Raw genomic sequence first — 22,142 nt, 5'->3', positions numbered from 1 at the left:
CTGCTCTCTCAGATCCTTCACTCTGTCCCAAGGTGATGAGTACACTGAGATCTTCTTCAGACATACAGCAGTCTTCACACAGGTGGGGGCCTCAACTAATAAGGCATTTCTACCCTGAGCTCACATTTATTTCAGAGGAATTTCTCAACACTGCAGTTAATAAAACACCAGACAGACAGTCCCTTGTGCAGATAACAGGATGCATCGCATGGCTACGCTGCAGCCCATCCTTCATGTAAACACAACTGGGTGCCAAAAGTTTTAAGGTGGCAATAGTACATTCTGAACTCAAATACCTGGAGGGAAGGACACAGAGCCACCCTCTTAGTAAATGCTATGCAGTTGTTCTTCAGTCTGCCCAATGATCAGCAACTGCTATTGCTTTCAGCTGAACTCCTTCCTACATTTATGAAGATCCTACAGCTTGAACTGGGAGTAACTCATCAAATCACTCAACTGGTTGTCATTTAAAGGGTCCAGCTGGCTTATATGCTAGAGAGACAGTCAATAAAATTGCAAAATTCAGGCTCCTGTCTAAGAGCTAATTGCCTTTCAAGGAAGCAAGAAATTAAGAACAGTCTGGGGTAAAAAGAAAAAAAAAAAGTTATTTGTTCTACATTCCACAATTCACTAGAATTTAATGTCCCATGTTAAAAGTTATCATAACTTGATAAGATTATTAAAACCATGCAGCCACAATGTTTTGATCCACACTTCATACAATGTTACTGTGGATTCACAGTCTCGGTACAAGCATATTTCCCATTACAAGCTATAAGGAAAAAAACCTACAAACCTATGGAGAACATTTTGCTCACTATATTCTGCCATTTGCAAGAGTGTTCTGAATGTTTTCCTCTGAAAGAGTATTTTTAACACTTAGAGTATATGAAAAATGGTTAAAAACCCTTGTATTTGAGTAAGAAAAAATCAGAAGAACAAAAGGATGCTACAGAGGAAAATTTGTTATAAATATGACTTCTAGATTCCATGACAGAGACTATTACTCAAAACAATTATCCTGTGTGCGTTAAAATACCTTTACAGACTAATCACATCAAACAGCAGCCAAGCTTATAGCACCCACTGCAAGGCAGTACATATTTATATGTGTTAAGGTTGGGAATACATGTGGTTTATGTGATGCATAGGGGTTTTTTTTCTATGATACAGCTATGTATTCACATATATATACATATGAACATACAAAATGGATCTTATAATAATTTCTAGAGCCAAGTAATACATGTACAGTGAATGCAAATTTTAAATGCTTTTACAAGCAATCTATACATATGTGAATACACAGTTGTGGCCTAATGAATTCTTTATTTGCTATTCGCTCAGCTCCTGTCTCAATATCAAATATCCCCTGCAATGAATAGCACGATGACAATTTCCCGTGTCTATGTGACATCAAGACGTACATAGACATGTGGTTGCAATAAGCTGGGGTAGGATATTGTTTTCACCCCCAAGCATCAATTCCGTGGTAGTCTTGAGTACTAACTTGTCAAGAATAACAGGAGTAACACAGTAAAATTCAGATACCATATACACAAAAAAAGTTTATTTTTTCATAACAAATATTTACACATAGTTTTGCTTTCCTTATGTACAGTCATAAATGTAAGTTTAAAACTTAGGTATAAACATTGGGATTTCAAGAACACATTTACTGACTCCAAACAGTTCCAAGTTATCTGGCACACCTTTCCCTGGAACTCTAAGATGGCATTTTACAATAAGCTGACCTGGTAACAGCTACCTGTGTCCAAAAGATGCAGTCCCACCTGCCCTGTGATCTTCTCCCTTCTTGCATGTAGAAGCTGTTTTGCCTTGAACTACACTGCTTCCTGTCTAACCCTCAGTGGCCAGGTCAGAGAGCTAAACTAAGGAAAACCTGGTTTAAGAAAGCTGCATTGAAAAGCTACATTAAAAAGAGCAACAATTTTGTTCAAGGAAGGGTGAGGCTAGTTGAGCACCAAAGGACTGACAAAAAAGGGTCAGAAATCTGTCACCAGGTTTGAGGCAAAGAGTAATACCACTGCTTTGCTCAGCAGCTAACCCCAAGACCACCTTAATGGCATTAAGAAAGCAGACACTTGGAGGTCACTGAAGAAAAGACAAGTCTGACTAAAAGGAGACATCCTGTTATTGCCAGATCTTGATTTCTCCAGCCCAACTACATGTTGCAAGGAGTGATGGCAAGACTGGGTGAAATATTGCACTCACACAAGCTTCTTTATGTGCAGACAAAGCACGAATAATTCTAGCAGTATGATAGTTGTAGAAAAATACTTTGCCATCTGAACTTCCTGTCACCAAAAGTGTTCCATCTGGAGAAAATTCACAGCCCACTGCAAATCCTTCCACCTGTGAAAATCAATAACAGTGTAATTCCAGATGCTGATTAGAAAAGTTCATAGTAATATACTGAAAATTATTATAATACCAAAAAACCCTTATCTTTAGATAAATATGCATTGAGGGCTTCTTCATGTGTTTATTAAGACATAGCTATACCACAAACATTTAATCAAGCAACTAAACATTCATAAGCTCTTCTAATAATAATTTTCTTCAGAGCATATGTGATTCAAAATAGAATGGCACATGGGAAAGCAAATGGGAAAGCAATTAATATCTATCATGGATTTAGAATCAAACACGACTAGCAGACACATTAAAAAGCATAGGTACTTTGCTATCTATCTTCCTTCTAGACTTGAATACTAAGTTCCCAGTGAAGAAGGATACCTTATGTCCTTCGTATCTTTTCTTTTTGTTGATTCGGTAAGGTCGCTGGGCAGAAAACAAAGCCAGGTAGTTCCCATTTGTTTGAGCAACAAACATGGGCTCTTTTGGGTGCAGAGTCAGACTTGGGCAAGTATAACGCTCCTGAAAATAATTTTAAGGAAAGTTTTGTTGCATGAAACAAAAGATTTGTTCAAATGAATCAGGTTATATTTTGACATATTTAAAAGACCATAAGAGGCAAAGTATATGTGAGTCATCTCCCCAGCACACATTATGTAAAGATACCAAACTCATTCCAACCCACTGAAAGTCTTACACCAAGACAAATATCAAATCAAATCTCTACTCCCATTTCCTAGCTACTGACCAAAATCCCATCTCCCTCTAAACCATAATTATGCTGCAGAACAGCTCCAGAAAGGTAGCTCTGATCTGATGGTACTCAATCATTCTCTTCTTGCTCGAAGAAAACTGAAGTTCGAATAAGAAGAGAATAGGGTTCACTTTCAATCTCTTCCTCCATAACCATAATTTGACTTCCATGCTACTTTGTACAGTTCTCAAATCCTTTCAGTCCTGGCCACACTGACAGTAATAGAAATCACCTCATTTGAACAGACACCCTCCAACACCCATTTTTTTTTTTTTTTTTCCTTTTTTTTTTTTTTTTTTAAAAAATAAGGGGGGAGGGAATCACTATTAGCCTGTAAGTCAGAAGTTCCTTGTGGCAATGATTTGCCTTGTAGACTGCTTCTGTCTGTTTATAGAAATATCTGCAAAAATTAATAACACTTGGCATTACTCTAGTGTTTCTATTAAAGAATGAATTAACATAACTTTTAAAAATTTGCATGGGGATTGCATCAGATCAACTGCTCTCACAAGGCTCCTGCCAGGTCCCAGTTTCTAGCTTCAGCCTGGACTAAGTCTGGAATTTTGATGCCACTAATACAAATCAAAAGAGCTTTGGCTCTAGGAGGCATTTGCATGTGAAAGACGCCAGGCTAACAGTGATAACTGGACACCACAGGCCATGCAGTAGAGTAGGAAGAGCATCAGACTGGTTTTGTTATTTGTTTTAGAAGTGATGAAATCCTGAAGCAGCTCTGGGTATTGTATGGCATTGGGCCATTCAATACTGGACAAAGATGGAACTGTTGAAAGTTAAACATTAATGATCATCATGATCAACTACATGTCCTTGTTATCAGAAGAGAACTGTTAATTTCAGTCGAAAAGCATCTCTTTACAACCCAATCATATTATATTACATTACATAGGATATTAGACTTGGGTTTTCAAAAAAGACCCAGGGAACTGGAATTACCTATTAACTTCCTTGGTAATCTCCTTTGAAGCTGTCAGCATTTCCAGACACTTTAGTACATTAAGTAGACTGCCTGGATACTACTGGGAGAAATAGTGCTAAAAGTATCAGTATTACTGATAAAAGTAAATTTTGCCTCTGTGATTATGCTGTACAAGATATCTACATGAATGTATTAGGTTGCTATTACTATGTGAATATTAAACTCAATTTGTCAATAGCCCTCATTGCAGCAAATTAAAAATGTATAATTTTGCTGCCCTAGGAGAAGCATGGTAAAAGAAATGTGGCACTATAGCAGCTACTGCCATGCACCATTGGTAAGCTAGAATGACACAGCAGTGGCCTTGCCTAAATATAGCTTAGATGTGAATATGCACTGAAATTAAATACTTTTAACACAAGGAGACCTATCAGTCTTCAGGCTCATTTTTAAGAAATGAGTAAGTGTTTTTAAAACATAAAAAAAGCCTTCAACTTACATTAAGAGCATTCTGTACATCACCAAATGATCTTACAGAAAATTAAAAGCTTTTTTTTACAACATTGACAAGCATGACATACTAAAATGTGACCCAGAGAATGCTAGTTGTTAATCTTACATGAAAAATTTGATTGGAGATTTTTGCAGCACTTTGGAAGTCCCATGCAATAATGGTACGATCAGCAGAGTCCCGGCTTACTGCATCTGTGCTTGTAAGAAATTCTCTTCCTTCAGGGAGAAAGAGTATATCCAATGTCTGTTGCACTGCAGCTTTGTACACTCTTAACACCTAGTGGACAAAAAAGTTTGTTATTTTTGGACAGATTAGAAGAATATGATAAGCTATGTTTCCTCTCTCTTTGTAGTAATAGCTATCACCAACAAATTATATATTATTTTAAAGTATCAAAAAGTAATAGATTTTTAAATGTTGCAGTACTAGTCTATTAAATATCTTGTTAATATACGTAAAGAGTTCCACAAACAGAAAAATTATGAGATAAAAAAGTGCATCAGTTCATGCAATCTATGTATTTCTATATCCATAAGATTCTGGTAAAACTTCCCAAGGAACTGGAGTTAGCTCTGAAAAGCTTCAAACACAATGTTTTTTAACTCAGTCTACACAAGCTCCCTTCCATTTTATGAACTCAAAGCACTCTTGAGGATCAGTCTGAGGCTCCCTCCTTCCAGAAAACTTCAGAAGTATAAGTTTTTGGGTTTTATTTCTCAAAATCTTCAGCTAGTTACAGAATCAGGGAAAGGAAAGCAATTAGGTTAATAGGGATTTGGGATTTAAAGGAGTGAAAAGGACATGGCAGGAAGTGAATATTCTTGTTGGTTATCCCTGATTTAATTACAAATCACTGCTTATGACTGGGGATGAGTAAACTTGATGATTCAAGGCTCTCCCAGTCCCATACTGCTGTGTGTAATTGCTTAATTATGAGTGGTGAGTCCCTGGTGTCAGAGCCATAGGACAAGGGAGCAAACCATGCATGCTCAGTCAGAAATTGCCTAGGAGGACAGCATGGATGGAGAAAAGTGCCCCATTCATTGATCTGATAACCTCTTCCAATAAAAGAAACTAAACCACTTTTCTCATCTAAAGTGCTGTGCTGCCAGAGAGGAGGGGATGGAGGTGGCCAGACTGCTGAGGTCAAAAAGTTCAGGGGCTTAGGTACTCAGCCAGGATCCTGCCCTTGTCTACAGGGATTCAATCCCACACCTCCCACCTCATCTGCCTACAGACTGTCCTGGCAAGAGGCATTTTCTGCTGCTTCTGCTGAGGCAGAGGCTTTTCTTATCCCTGATGTATGAAAATACAGGGCATCAGGTAAAGAATCATCATTCAAAGTATGTAGAGTAAATAAGGTGTCTCAGCTGCTAGTTCCCATCGTGTAATTAATGTATATGAACAATCTCTAAGGAAGTTCCAAGGTAGAAGGAAACACCAAAGTTCCCAAAATTTCTTCACAAATCAAAACCACTGGAATTTCCACATCTAGATTCTTTTTCAGGCCTTATACAGAAGCGGGCTGGATCCATGCAGAAATGGGTCTCAGCCACAGGATTCTGAATATTTTAACAGCCTGTGTGTTGGATCTTAAAAAGTAAGAAATTGTGAACTCTTCTAAGGAATATATGAATGATTTGCATTTCCTTTCTTTCCACCTTTCTGCTTTAAATTCTGCATCTACGTTGCCTACTTTGAATTTTGCAAACCACTACCTTTGCTTTCTTTTTCTCTGATTTGCCTCCAGTGAAGAGAAACTTCAAGGAAAGTGGCCAGATCAAAGCAATCTCTGAATATGGTGATCCTTAAAACTAGGACACTGCAAGACTCCTCTTTTTTAATATCTAAATCTCTCTCTCCAAGATAGCTAAAACAGCAGCCTGCACTTCCAACACAGTGTTCAGAGGTCAGTCCTTCTTCTAACTTCACTAAAAAAAAAAACAACAGAGCAAAGAGAGTGCTTTAAGTGTTATACTGAAGAAGTTCCCAGCTTTGTGAGGCATTTCAGTCCCCACCTCATACCTCTAACACAGCAGGTGACTGCTGACTTTAGGGCCCAGATCTTTCACAGGTACTATAAGGACATACATTTCTCAAAAATAATTTTTAGGCGCCACACCAGAATGTCTGGGATTATATTTCTGTCTTGTACTTTAACCAAAAAAAGTAAAATTCCTTCAAATATTGCACACAATGTGAGAATGTTTCAATTTCTTGCCTCAAGCTCAAAAATCTACAGCTGTTTGGAAATGGTGAGAATCAGCTGATCCTGCTCTAGGGGAGAGGTATACTGGTTGATCTCCTGGACTCTCTTCCAGCTCTGCTTCCTGTGATCTTGGCAAGTAGAAGGATGGCAGCAGAAGCTGCACCAAGTGCTTTTCTCAAGCTCTGTGAAATGTACAGTTCAGAAATGTGAGGCTGTGTTCAATGAAGAACATTGGTCATGGAAGCATTCTACACACTCTAATAACATCAATGAGATGTAAACCCACACACCCAAAAAACCTGGCACTCTTTTCATTAATCTGCCTGCATTTTTAAGATATTGAATATACAAATCTGTTACTTGCTCTCATCAAATTTTTCAGCCTAGGAATCTGTGTAATATACAAAGCAATTAAACTTTATAAAGACAAAAGTATGAGAGGAAGGGACACAAAAGACTGTTCTGTCCCAACAACCTACAGGAGGCAGCTACTTAGCAGCAGGCACCTTCAAGTGCCAAGCCACAAGTCCCAACCAGGAGGATGGGAGAAGCTCAGAGAACAGAGAAGCACAAACGTAGTAACAGTGAAAGAGAGGCAGAAACAAAGACCAGTTACTGCAGGAAACTAAGAAGAACAATATGGAGCAATAAAAGTTAATAAATTCCCAAATGGTGATTCAAGGTTGTGATTCTTTAATATTTCCTTATTTTAAAGATGAAACAAACTCAGACATACTAAGCTTCTAAAAAGAAATCTTGTGAAATGTATATCTCCATACACATATTGTGTCCAGGACTGTTACTTGTTTAGGTCCGAGATATATTTTTTAACATATTTTGGAGCAACACACACCCCTCAGGATGGAAAAAGAAGAGATTGTGAAGTTGTAACAGGAAAATACTTTTAATCTTTGTTGAAATCCTGCTGGGCTCCTGCGTAAACTGCCACTATCAATTTAAACATTTTCACTGCTCATCATTGAATAGATTTGCTTTTCTGTTATTCAAGAGGATACACAACCAAATTAACTTCGTATCTTGGCTCTACAACAGAAAGCTGTCTATAAAAATTGTTATGAAAGACCTTTTTTCTATATGTTTGATGCCTACCTCAGAAAAACTATGCTGATTAATCTTCAAACCACAATAAGAACAACAAATTAATAATTTGAATTGCAGCTGGAAATTTGATATACATAGTATTTTACTTCCCCCATAAAGATAGCTTTCAAAAATAACTAATTGCAACAACCCTGCTCAGAAAAATATTCACAATTAAACCTGCTTTGTTCCACCTTAGCCTATCAATTCCTGACATATCTGAGGAGCTTGCTTTGGGAAAGCAACAGTGTTCCTACCCTGCTGGTTTTAGTTGGTTAATAACTGCTTGGTCTCTTTTTCTATTTGCGGATTTATCACCCATAAGCATTGGAAAGCCACAGTCCACTTCTTCAATCTAAGCATTTCCTGGACATAAAAAGAATCATTTCAAGGGAAGCATAATAGTTTCTGGTGTCAACACAATCCAACATAATAATAAAGCTTCTTCACTAAGGCATGAGTTTATGGCTGCAGGCATTCAACAAGAAAGGTAATTTAAGCAAATTAAATCAGTTTCAAACAGATTCTTATGGTTCTGGTGATTTGAAAAGCATGCTGTGATGCTGAATTCAAGGTATGTATTTCAGATAAGTGTTCTATAATACTTCACTGCCTAAAGCACATGCAATGCCTGCTATTGTGTTCATCAGGAAAGCTCAAAGCCTTCACACAGTCAATTCATAAGCAGCTGCTGCTCACCCAAGATCTGTGCTGGTGACCTGTAACCTATGTTCACTGCACCCTCCTAAAGTCCCCTCCAGCTTTATGCAGGTGATGAGAAAGAAATGCACTTTTATAGTCATTGCCCTGAGCATTAGGAGATAAGGTCTCAAGAAAAATCTAATAGGATTATTGGCAATCTGAATGGTCATGAAAAAAACCCTTGGTCAGTCAGGGCCATTGTTTCCAGACTGTAAAATGGTATGTTCTTTCTTCCATTTGTTCTCCTACATTTTTTGAGAGCTTTGGCATGAAACTGATTCTCCCTGCTGGCAGGTTGGGTAATTAATGCACTAGGGGTCCGATTTAAGTTTCCTCTTTGAAACACTGCTACACCTATACTAGTAATAAAAAGTACATTTCAACTTAAAAGAAAGCTTATTTTGCACAAAATAGGAGCATTTTTATCGCCTACTGCTATCTACTAGCTATTCCTGTTGATCTGTTCTATAGGGTAAGGTGTTGAGGCAGATGACTATTTGCTTTTTAGCTATACATTCACAATAATACCACAACCATATGATAAATCAAGCTTATCACCATTTGAAAAGTAAAATGACAGTTTCAATCAAAACACATGACAATATCATAGACAGGAAGATCAAGCAGGGTACAGTTTTAGGTCTTTGAAGTATTTTAATTTAAGACTGGTGTATTTCTCCTTATGTTATTGAAAAAACTTATTTTGCTTTTCTATTTAAGTTTTTTTCCTGCTTGTAACTGCTCTGTTTTCAGACACAGATCAAGATTATGGAGGGTTTCTGAGAATAAACTAAAAGGAAACGGAGACAGATTAAAATGAGTAAGTGGTTGATCGTAATCTGGTTTTAACCTATTAGACTTTAGATGTGAATGATATACACTGTTTTTCAGATTGCTTGAAAAGGCACATAAATTTTGTGATGGAGAGCACCAACAATGTACTAGAAGAAAAAAAATATTTTCCAATCGGATTCTTTGTTTAAAATTATCTTCCCATCTCAAATAGTCTCAGAAGTGAAATCTTTACATAAGCAACAAGTAAGAAGCATCAAGAAACAGTGGGGTTTTTATAAGGAGCAATAATCAAGAAGTTTTCAGTATAGGAATGACACTACCAAGGGGAATTTGAAAGAATGGGTCTGAGCACCATTAAGAATGTAAATGGCTTCTTCCATTATAAGAATTTAGGTTCCAGACTGCCAGAAAGCAACTTCAAAACAGAGATACAAGGCCTTTTGAAGTTGATTAATTCTTTACGATGGGATGTTGCACATATAAAAAATAAATAAAAATCAAGAATAACCAGTTCCCCAGTGTAAAAACTCAAAGACATCCATGAAAGACAGAGATACTACCTGTGGTGCAGTAACTCCTCAGAATTTAAGTTGGAAAGGCCCCTGGGTAAGCACTGCTGGGAATTCTGATGAAGAGTGCTGTGCTTTCATGCTCATTTTTTTAAACACATACTGGCTGCTGCTGGGGGTGTAAACTTTGTCTGGAAATGGGCCGAAATTGGAACCACTGTTCACCAACAGCTTGTCACTCAAATACTCACACTCCAGAAGGAGGCATGTTTTGCTCCTGGCTCATTTCAGTCTCTACAGAAGCAGCAGCTCCCAGAGAGATTGTATGCACAGACAGGTCTACAATTTTCATCTCTGATATTTCCACATGAAGTTTCAAAATAAACGCAGCAGTGCTGCTCACATATGTGCTACAGCCACATAAAATGTGGATTCATGGATGTTACCATTGAAAAATAATGCCATTACACAAATGCCAATGTACTCTCAGCATATTTCTTTGGACTTTCTGTCCATAGATTCAGTAAGGATTTCTCTGACTGCAAGAAGAAGAGCTTTAGTTTTCTAAAGCACTGAATAAATCATCTGATTTTAATTACATTGTTCTTCCTAATAGCAGCAGTACATGACAATGTATTGGCTGTTTCTATAGAAACCAAAGTGCAAGTAGCTCCACCAATTTCTACAGTCTTTTTTCATATTTATATGCTATCCAGAGACAAACTCATTAGATCTCCTAAAAACATGCTACTTAAAATGACTGCACCTCATCTGAAAGAAATTGCAATAGAATGTTTCCAAGGAAACAAATGCATTGTACTTGCACTCTAAATTTATGGGGTTTTTTAACTGTGCTTTAATGGCTTAGGCTTATTTCTTTATAAAATCAAGTATGGAGAAATAGCTCAAGAACATACAGAGCATCTCTACCATTATTTTTTTAAGCACAAAGCTGTAGATGATGGTTTTGATTTTGTAGCTAAACAATGTTTCATCCAGAGTAATAATCAAAGATGGGGGGAAAACCCACCATTGTTAACCTGCTTTGGCCTCTGTAATAATAAAAATTTTGCAATGTATTTCTAGCCTCATTTTAAAAGCTAAAAATAACTGCTTCCACCATTTTTCTAGGCAATTTGCTCTACAGCTTACAAAATCTCAATTTAAAAAATGGGAATTGTGTAAATATTTAAATCTAAGATTTCATTAAATTTACCTACTAGTCTCCACTACTTGATGCCATCTTCCTCCTTGTTTAACATAAGCCATGGATTTGTATTTTTGAAGGACTCAGAGCTTCAGATATTGCTTGAAGATCAGAGCCATGGCCCTCTGGCCCTCACTTATTCCCTCTCCAGATTACTGCATGGCACTTGGGCGGAACTTGCTGTTCAGAGAGCTGCAGCACACAGCTTGTGCCAAACTTCCAGCGTGCCTCAGTGGTTTGTGAGACAAAGCTCATGAACATCAACAGGCAAGATATCAAAACCAGAATACATCCAACAGCTGAATAAATTATTCCTCTGTTTTTAACAGAGTTCAAAAAAAATGTTAGTGATCTCCCTGCCTTTTGAGTTCCTTGTGTTTCTGCATGCACATGATAAAGAAACAGTTCCTAGATGCTTACAAAATATTAAGAATTGCATCAATCAAAGCAGAATGTAAATAAATGGAAAATATGCGAACCACAAAAATAATCATATGGATACACTTAGAAAATTTAAATTAATACATTCAGGTGCCAGTTCTTGAATGCTGTATGTCTTCGCAGCAAAGCTAATAGCATCCCTGCTTTACACTATGTACACCTGGATGATGTGTAAATAAATCTTAATTCGGTTTGGCAGTTCACTCCTGATATTTTTAAAGGAGCTGAAGTTCTTTATATTATCAGTGCAAGACAGTCACAGTTGTAGTTTCATTCTGTTATTACAAATACATAGGCTTAGAAGCTCAAATTAAAAGGAAAAAATTTAGTCTTAGTTACACATAATTTCTTCTGTGAACACAATAAAGTCCTTATTGCTGAGCTGAAAGGATACATGTCCCAACCCTTTGTTCTATTTGGTATTTCAAGGAATATTAAAATTTAAGGTAAAATAAATGATAAGAAGATATATTGGTTTGTGTCTGAAAAACTAATACAGATCATTCAAAATGGAGAGTGACTGTGTAGTTTAACTGACTTGTGCTGAACATCTTAAGAAATTATTCCACAGTTCAGAGAAAGGAAATTCTTCTAAAATACATAACTACTTTAAGGTCTCAATATTATTGCACAATTCGATTTAAAGGACTTTTTACAGGATTTTTTTAAGTTCAGCTCCAAAATCCAAAGATTCCATGGGGACTGTTCAGTATGATGCTCTCTCCTTGGCTGACACGGTAGAAACTTTTTTTTTTAAATGTAGCAGCTTGCTTGAAGTTTTCTGGTCTTTTCAAAAGTCCATATAAACACTGTCCAAATGTTTCATAAATGCAACCAGTCTGTTAGAGAGCAATATAATATTGCCAGAATAATCCCTCTGCTGAAGAGACAAAACCAGGTTTAACACAAATAAAAGTAAATACCACTATAATAAAACTCTACATGCTATTCAACTGCATTTTTAATTCCTTTTTTTTTTTCTTTTTCAGGATTTGATTACTTGCCTCTGCAGTTTGTGCTGCCTGTATACTCTACATTTCACTAAGCCATTAACAAGCTTTTCCATTCATTCATGTCTCTGAAACATATTGCTCATCTTGAACATTTTAAGTCTGGTATTGTGCTTTCATTCTCTATCTTACTCAATACCCAATGCTACATCTGAAATTATTTTCCCTATTTGCTCAACAGAACTGGGATAGCAATAAATGTCTTTCAGCCTTTTTTTTTTTTTTTACATCTGCCTTTCTGATTAATAGCCTACTCTACATTTCTCATTATTTTAGTAACTGAAAGTTGCCCCAAACCTATCTTCATACATCTTCTCTGGGACTTGGAAATCAATTTTTTTTATACCACATTCAATAAATGAATAAATATTAGTAATTTATGCTCATCAACTTATGATCCTCTTAAAAAGTAGTTGCCCATCAAAATTAAAGTGAGATTTCAGAAGTAATAATCTGGAAAAATAGCACTATCAGCTATTCTACATAATTTTCCATCAACAGAAAGCACCAAAGTGGCACACTGGCATAATGCAGCCCATTTCAGCCACAACATATGTATGCGTAATTGGATAATATTTTGGTTATTAGTCCTTATCTCTATATCTGATGCTTAATACTTTGTTTTGATTTTCCAACAAAAATTCCCTCATTTCCTGATATATAATTATATAGTTAAATTTAAGATGTGCAAATAGATAGCCTGTTAAAACAGAGGACAACATCCTAAAAGATGACCTCTGAAACTGAATTACAAGTGAATGCTGAAATTGCCTTTCCAATGTGCAATGAGTAATAAGATTCAAGCTCTTAATTTAGGGTGCTCACTCTATTGACAAAATATGCTGCAAAGCTTAGAAAGGCTACCAGGAGTATGGTGATGGGAACAAGAAGAATCATTAGTTCACCCACACATTGTTCCAAGCTGAATGGCAGGGTAACACACTTGAAAGAAAAAGCAAAACAGGAAAATCTTGTAAAGAATTAGGATTAAACCACTTGAAAGATATTTAGGTTGCTGCATCCAAAACTGAAGTGGCAAGAGGCCACAGACCTCAATTGCATTCAAGAGCAAATGCTACTTGTAAGAACTGGATACATTTAAAAATATTTGCCAGGACATTTTATAAAACCACAAATACAGCCATAACTGTGTAAGATGGAAATGAAGCATTCTGGTTTTATCTTGTGAATAAAAATTACAAGATGAGCTGAAACCCAGAATACCTAAAGAATCCACTGAAAATCCCCAAACTGAAAGCAGCCATGAGATACTGATATTGATGATTCAGGCCTAACCAATATCCTGTTCTGTGGCTGAGAGTTTGTGATGTAACCAAATTATTTTGCAGTAATGATGCACAGCTGATATTCACCTATTCATGGCAAGAAGAAGCCATGAGCAACTGTCTCAGAATACTCTATGCCAGTGCAAGGCAGGGAGAGGGAAGAAGACTTACCATAGGAAATCTCAGACCTTTTTTAAAAATTACATAGGTGTTCTTCCTCATAAGTATTTATAATTTTGGGAATCTAAAACTAGAATAATATTCCACCACAGAAGTGTGCTTTGAATATCTCTTCATATTGTCAAAGAAAACTAGCCATCATACAAGCATGATGGATAGAATAAAACCCATCAGACCTTTTACAAAGGTTTTCAAGCTGACACTGTAACTCTGAAATTCACAGTAAATTTAATTTCAGAGCAGCCTCAGACTTCACAGTCTTTATATGTACTTATGAATGTTTTTAAGAACGTACTTATACGACGGAAGCCTGTTATATAGATTCTACAGAATTAAAATATTTTCTCAGACACCAGTGACAAATCCAAAGGAACAACTGTAGAACAGGGATTGGATTTTTAATGTACAGTAATACTATGTTTCCTTAATAGAGCAAATTCTGTTACTATTTCAGAGCTCTCAAGTTAGTACCCTCATACCTGAAATGCTTCTGCCTACATGTCTCACATTAGTACTAATTTTTAGTACACCAGAATCACAGACAGAGTATGGATAAGCAATCGTTTTTTTCAGATCCCTTCTGTCACCCTCCAGAGCAAACAGATGGCAAATTTCAATGATTGGGATCCACCCACATAGAAATTCAAAGGCACAGAAAGAACTACTGATTTTACAGTCACTGCTGCCCTCTGACTTGTTCCAAGCACAAAGATGTCAGCTTGCCTTGCAATTCCACTGGTGGAGTAGAGCTCTGGTCTTACCTGAGCTCTTAATGGCAGCTGGGAGGATGCTGCTCTGTGCAGTCCAGAAAAATTAAAGGCAGAGGATATCCATGCCTCTCTGCGGCCTTTCGGGAATGTAAAAATTACTCCAGGCTTCTATACAAAAGGTGTAGGCACATACATCCTGACCACACATAAAAGCTAAAAGAACAAGCCAAATGTTCTGCTTCCCAGTACACAGAAGCCTTTTCACAGTCTTGGAGCTACTGGCTTTATTAAATTCAACTATATGTCACTCACATTTACATAAAACAAAACTAGGGGGGTTGTGTACAGTGTTCCTCTTCGTGCTTCAAACACATTACTGATCAATGACAAATGCAAAATACTTCAGAACAACACTATACTGAGAGACCAGTATGTCTAACAGCTTAGTTATACTCAGCACATCCAACCTAGTAAACATCCTAAATGAGAAAAACCAATTCCATTACCTTAGAAGTCCTTATGTCCCAAGCTTTAACTTCTGGGCTGAACCCTCCACAAATGAAGATATTTGACTCTGTAGGGTGGAACTTCAGTGTGCTGATCCTAAATTCATTTTTGCTGCTAAATATCTGCTTCCCTAAAATAAATTGAAAAGCTGAGATTAAAATTGGTGCAGAAAATAAAATATATCATTAATTTCAACTTTGTTTCAAGTATACCAAGGTTGTGAAAGGTGAATATGTTTATATTACCACATTTCAAGCTATTCTGATTTACTAAAAATACGTGAGTGAACTTTTGTAATTTCTTCCACTCTCCTGATTATGGGCCTTTGAACCACTGACTGCTTCCTACTGAGGGAGATGACGAGTGTTTCCACAAAAAAAGGAGAGTAGCTCCACCAAGGTCCCAGTTCAGCTGACACGCAGGATTAAATCTACAAATCTAATGGTTGAGTGTTTCCCCACACAGATGGCACAGTCTTTGCTTCAGTAAGATAAAAATAACTTTAATATGTAATGCCATGTCCCAAACTGTATACTACAACCCTTGAGTTGTTTACATATCTTTCTGTGAAGGTAGGAATGAAATTTCATCTTGAAAGTCAGAAATAATTTGCATACCATCATATGAAGGCAATAGCTGTTCCCATGGATACACTGTTCCCAACATTTAATTGTGTACACTAATCTCCCCAGGATCCTGTGGTTACTATCAATTGGGTTGTCAACACTTTTGAAAGCAACAGAATTCATCTAGGTTAATTTATAGGACTTTTCCGCTGTTCACTGCTCCCTTTCATCCTAACAAATTCATAATATGAATGTACATTCACTGAAATATTATTTTTGGAACAGTAGCATAGACCAAGATAAATATATTTACTTGGTTTCAGAATATGAATTGTGATTTATATTTTACATATCACATCTAAAAATTATTGCTTTAAGCCACAGTGAAGAAGACACTTCAGAAGTAAAAAAGAACCCTAAAAATTTGTTTTATTTCTTCAGCTCCAATTTCCCCATCTTCTGAACTCAACTTACACAGTCAGGAAGCTAAGATTTGTCAAATTGTTTATTTCTTCATTTTGAAGAAAAAAGAATAATTTCATCATATGTACTCCAAGCTAGCAGGGTCAAGGAAAAGATTGCATAAGACATGGATGAGTGTTGTTATATGAGAAAACAAGTTTTCATAAAGTTTTCTTTGTTCTTTTTAATAGTTTCTCCACTGATTACACATGCAAGATCTAAAGGGCGTCTCTGTCACTATTAACAGAAAAACTTAATTTAGTCCATAGTTCCAAACAGAAAAAAGTCACAAGAGCAGCAGAGGTTCTCTCTACAAGTCATATGCAACAGTGACCATGGTTCACTATGGGAGCTTTTAATAGCCCAGTAGCAATAGAAGGGCACAAAAAAGACTCTCTGGGGAAGAAAGTAAGTATAAAAATCAATGATAATAGGAATAACAAGATATTGCTCTCATCTATACCACCAACCCGCATCATTTTTAGGCTTTAGAAAAGCCTCATACACATGCATCTTACTTTCACCCAGAGCATGCTGCAAGACAAACCTCTCTCACGCCACGGTGCTGCAAGGTCCAAACAGGTGTTCCAGCAGAAACTCACAAATAGTGCTCTGAGTCTATTACCCACAGGGTTGACTAGCCTGGCTCAGTGCTACTGCTCTGGAATCGGCTAGCCTCTCTGCTAGCTTGCTCAGGAATGAGCTGAGCCTGTGCTTCAAGCCTCACCTTTTATTGGCCCCCTAATCCTGCTCATGCGCAGTTAGGGCCCACCTTAATCAGGCACAGGTAGGCTTAACACAAGCTCATGCCCACTACCTGGCAATTAGTGACACCTGGTTGCCTTATTTCACTTGAAAAAAATACTGAATTTTCTCCTGGAGGCTCACCAGTCAATTTAACACCAGGTTGCTCCCAAGAAATGTGGTTCCTACTAATACCTATTTTAATAAATACTCAAGAGTACAATCAACAATGGTACTGGAGCCAGAAATAAGGAAAACTGCAGTCTATATGTATTATTCCTGTCAAACAGCTAGACAAAGGACCCATCAAGGGGGTTATAACTCCCCAGAAAGTGTGTTTATGTTTCTATAAATGTATTAACAACAAAAGGACGTCTAGAGAGAATCTCCATATTTATTGGATGCAGGGGGAAACATAGTGACCAGGGATGAGGAAAAGGCTAAGGTTACAGAATCATAGAATGTTAGGGTCTGGAAGGGACATCTAGAGGTCTTCTTTGCCTCAGTCTTTAACAATTGGACTGGTTGTTCTCTGGGTACCCAGCACCCCGAGCTGAAAGACAAGAATGGGTAACAGAATAGATACCTGTAATCTAAGAGGAAATGCTTAGTGCACTGATAGATCATTTATATACCCACTGGTCTATAGGGTCACATGGGTTACACTCTAGACTGCTGACTGAGTTTGCAGATGTGCTCACCAAGCCACTCTCCATCATTTATCAGCAGTCCTGGCTAACTAGGGAGGTCCCAGTTGACTGGAAGTTGGCAAATGGGACGTCCATCTTCAAGAAGGGCTGGAAGGAGGAAGTGGGGAATTATTGACTTGTCACTATGACCTCAGTGCCATGGAAGGTTATCAAACAGATCACCTTGAGTGCCATCATGTGGCACATGCAGGTCACACAGGAGATCAGGCCCAGTCAAAGTGGATTCATGAAAGGAAGGTGCTGCTTTACAAACCTGATCTCTTACTACGACAAGGTGATCCGTCTATTGGATGAAGGAAAGGCTGTAAATGTAGTCAACCTGGGCTTTAACACTGTTCCTCACAATATTCTCTTGGAAAAGATGGCTGCCCAAGGCTTGGATAAGCATATATCCCAAGGTTCATTACTGGGGTCGCTCCTTTTCAACATGTTTATCAATTATTTCAATGAGGGGACAGAGCGCACTCTCAGTAAGTTTGGAGATGACACCAAGCTGGACAGAAGTGTTGATTTGCTCAAGGGTAGAAAGGCTCTACAGAGGGACCTGGACAGGCCATATTGAGACCAATTATATTACGTTCAACAAGGCTGTGTTTGGTTCTGCACTTAGCTCACAACAACTCCATGTAACACTACAGCCTTGGGGAAGAGTGGCTGGAAAGCTGCCCAGAGGAAAAGGACCTGGGGGTGTTGATTGACAGCGAACTGAATTGAACCAGCAGCGTGCCCAGATGGCCAAGAAGGCCAACAGCATCCTGGCTTGTATCAGAAACAATGTGGCCAGCAGGAATAGGGAAGTGATTATCTTGTACTTGGCACTGGTGTGGCTGCACCTTGACTACTGTGTTCAGTTCTGGGCCTCTCACTTCAAGGACTTGGAGATGCTGGAGCAGGTCTAGAGAAGGGCAACAAAGCTGGTGAAGGGTCTCAAGCATAAGTCTTATCAGGAGTGGTTGAGAGAAATGGGGTTGTTTACTCTGAAGAACAGAAGACTGAAGGGAGACCTTATTACTCTCTGCAACTACCTGAGAGAAGTTTGTAGAGAAGGAGGGATCAGGTCCCTTCTCACCAGTAACTAGTGACAGGACTAGAAGGCATGGCTTGAAGTTGTGCCAGGGGAGGTTTAGGGGAGGTTTCGGTTAGATATTAGGAAAAAACTTCTTCAGAGAAAGGGTTATAAAGAGCTGGACCTATCTGCCCAGGGAAATGTCGAATCACCATCCCTGAATGTGTTTAAAAATCATGTAGATTTGGTGCTTAGTAACATGGTTTAGCAGAGCTAGGTTAGTAGAATTAGGTCAAAGGCTGGATCGATGATTTTGCAGGTCTTTTCCAACCTGAACAATGCTATGATTCTATTATTCAATTATTCTTTTTAGCGAATTTTACAACTATGAGCAGAATTTTCTGATTCTCATGCTGTAACAACCATGTTGAGACATGCTAGCCCCATGGATTGGGAAGTCAACCTCAGTATGTGCTGGAGAGCCTGCTTCATCTTTCTGGCAGTCAGTATTTACAGTCCAGTACATGTTTTTATCTACAATTACTCAGTTTATTAACATCAAAGAAATTTAACTTTTGGGGCCTTATTTTATATACTGCAAAAGATGTACTTTAAGTGAAGACTCCCTTTTTATTATATATTTATACTACTACATAATAAAGTACAATGGGTGTAAATAAGTAAGCTTGCATATACCTCTATTGAGTATACATTTATTGTATTTTAACTCCTAAAGGCAGCCTAACAAGGATTCAACCAACTCATAGGATGTAGAAAATTACACATTCTTAAAATCTGTTTGGCTAATTGAGGGAAAATCCATACCACATACCATTTGCTTGTATGAGAGGTTGTTATTCCAAAGCAGAAAGGAAACGTTTCTCTTAATTTTCACAATTTCAGTAACAATATCTACTACATATTTGCAATGTGTTTTATATTCCTAAAGTGCTTTAATTTAAGTCTTCATTTATTAAAGGCTCACCAGTAACATACACGGTACGAAAAAAATGTTTAAAAACGTCTTGAACATATGTTTCTGTTCCCTTAGGCTGCAGCCTACTGTGAAACTGCTCAACTATGAAATCAGATATTTTAAAGGCTATTTAACATTCTGAATTTTTCACAGAACTCCAGCAGTTATTGAGCACAGGATGTGTCTGCAACTGTATTTAATGGTCCTCAGGCTCACATTCTTACCTGCATAATCCAAAAACATTCACATCCTTACACTGATCTGTAACAAAGAGCAAAGCCTAAGACTTACAAGGACATGAGAGTAATCTTGTTAAGTAGAACGGATTTCCCTACTGTGTTTACAAACATACACAAGTTGATGTCATAGAATCACAGAATGGTTTGAGTTGGAAGGGATCTTCAAGGTCATCTGGTTCCAACTCCCCTGTATAAACAGAGGCACCTCCCAATAGACCAGGCTGCCCAAAGCCCCATCAAACCTGGCCTTGAACACTTCCAGGAAGAAGGCATCCACAACTTCCCTGGGCAACCTGTTCCAGTGTCTCACCATCCTCACAGTCAAGAATTTATTCCTAATATCTAACGTAAATCTATCCTCTTCCAGTTTAAAACCATTACCATTAGTTATAAAAAAGCAAAGCTGGACCATCATCTCAGAGGTATAAAATGCTCCATTAAGAAACTCTCAAATAATGTAAAATAAAACAGGTTTAAAAAAAATTAAAACCAGATTTAAGTGGCCACAGTATATATAAACTGCATTTTTCTTCAAAGGCCACAGTTTAATATCAGTATCTTGGCCATGGTAATGTGAAAACTTGCAAAATAGTGAGGATTTTAAATTCCCCATTTTAACTCTGAGGACATCATATTTGAAATCAAACTCAGCCCATGAATTAAAATACAACTGTAGCATTTGGCAACATAGGAAATGTGCCAAAATTTCTTGGAACATTCACTCTGTCATAATATTAAAGAAATCAAAAGTACCTACAATATGGAAATATTCTCAGCCCAGCCAATGTTCTGCCTATGCTATTGTACCAATTAATTTGTGACTAATGAAAAAGCCACTAATTAATAAAACATATATTCCAAAATAAAGAAGTTACAAATAATTTTTTTAAGACAATTAGCCTTCTAAAGTTGGTAGACCATCTCCAGTACATCTGGATGTAACAGAAGTTAAATGTCAACTGTACTTGACCTCAGATTGGTTTAAAAGCAATTTTTTTTCAGTGCTCTCTGAATATAACACAACTTAACACTTTTTAAATAACAAAGTATATGAACTATTACCAGTAAAAAATGACTGCGAGTGTGGTGTTAATATAGATAAGCAAAACCAGTCAGTCTCACTGGTTCAGACTGCTGCATTATTATCACATTTGTGACAACTTTCAAAAAGCTTTATATTTATAAAGAAATAATGTACATAAAATAGGACAATCAAAAATGTTAACCAGTAATCTTTACAGCAGCTCAGTGGCAGGTTTTGGATCTACTAATATTCATTAAACCCCATATTGCCATACTGAATTTGCCTCCTGCAAACTTTTTATGTAAGGCACTTTCCAGCCAGTGTAGCACCAGCCTGCTCTGTTGCACAGGATCATTCCATTCCAGAAGCAAGGCTTTGCAATTTTCCTTGTTGAACTTCATGAGGTTCCTATCAGCCCATTTTTCATGCTCGCAGAATCCTAAATCATCTCATATAAGAGAACTTCCAATAAAGACACTTTACAAGAGGAAAGTTTGTAATTGTGTAAAACTACAGAATAAGATTTCACAGATGAGTCTTCTACTTGGGCATCAGGGTTTCTATGTTATTAACAACAAAAATTCTGTTCTGTGATAAATAAGATTTCAATGTTTCTATTCCAGTGTTGTTCAGATCACAAAGATTAAAAAAAAGGGAAATCACTCCAGAAAATGCAAGTTTCTAGCACAAAGGACAACCAAACTTAAGTCCAAGCTTAGAAGTAAGATTTCCTGGAGAACTTACTCCAGCACTGTAACAACAATGTTGGCACATTCCTTTGAAGAATCTTGTGACTAGCTGTCATCAGAGACAGAACAAACAATTAGCTACAGTACAATTTATATTCAACAATTAACATTCTAACAAAACAAACAAACACAAAAAAACCCAACAAAAAATGACAAAAAACACTCAGACGAGCAGCTCACTCAACACCATGCGTGTGCTAAGCTGTATTTGCAACCTTTCCTAAAACTTTTACAGTAATTCTCTAAGGATTGTGAGGTTCCTTTTTGTGAAGGACATGTAGCAATTTTCATAACAGATGTGAAAATCTATACTGAAAAAAATGACAAAAAATCAGACTTCAACAAACATGACTAGAAAAATGTTGAACCAGAACAACGTACATGAGCGACAAGAGCACAGACCCTTAAAGTAAGCATCATACTTA

At 37.3% G+C, this 22,142-nt stretch overlaps 1 protein-coding gene across 1 annotated transcript in view; it reads right to left on the bottom strand.

Moving 5' to 3' along the window:
- Positions 1-1,542: 1,542 nt before the first annotated feature.
- WDR25 (WD repeat domain 25) overlaps positions 1,543-22,142 on the bottom strand; it is a 56,088-nt gene continuing 35,488 nt past the window's right edge. The window contains exons 4-7 of the mRNA XM_008496466.2: positions 15,241-15,371; positions 4,690-4,860; positions 2,761-2,901; positions 1,543-2,376 (exon numbers count right to left, since the gene is read on the bottom strand). Coding sequence (XP_008494688.2) covers positions 2,155-2,376; positions 2,761-2,901; positions 4,690-4,860; positions 15,241-15,371 — 665 coding nt within the window. The 3' untranslated portion in view covers positions 1,543-2,154. The remainder of the gene's footprint in view (positions 2,377-2,760; positions 2,902-4,689; positions 4,861-15,240; positions 15,372-22,142) is intronic.

Source organism: Calypte anna, chromosome 5A (genome assembly GCF_003957555.1).
Source record: "Calypte anna isolate BGI_N300 chromosome 5A, bCalAnn1_v1.p, whole genome shotgun sequence".
NCBI lineage: Eukaryota > Metazoa > Chordata > Aves > Apodiformes > Trochilidae > Calypte > Calypte anna.
Note: the sequence above shows the minus strand (reverse complement) of the source record. Positions and strands in the feature narration are given on the sequence as shown.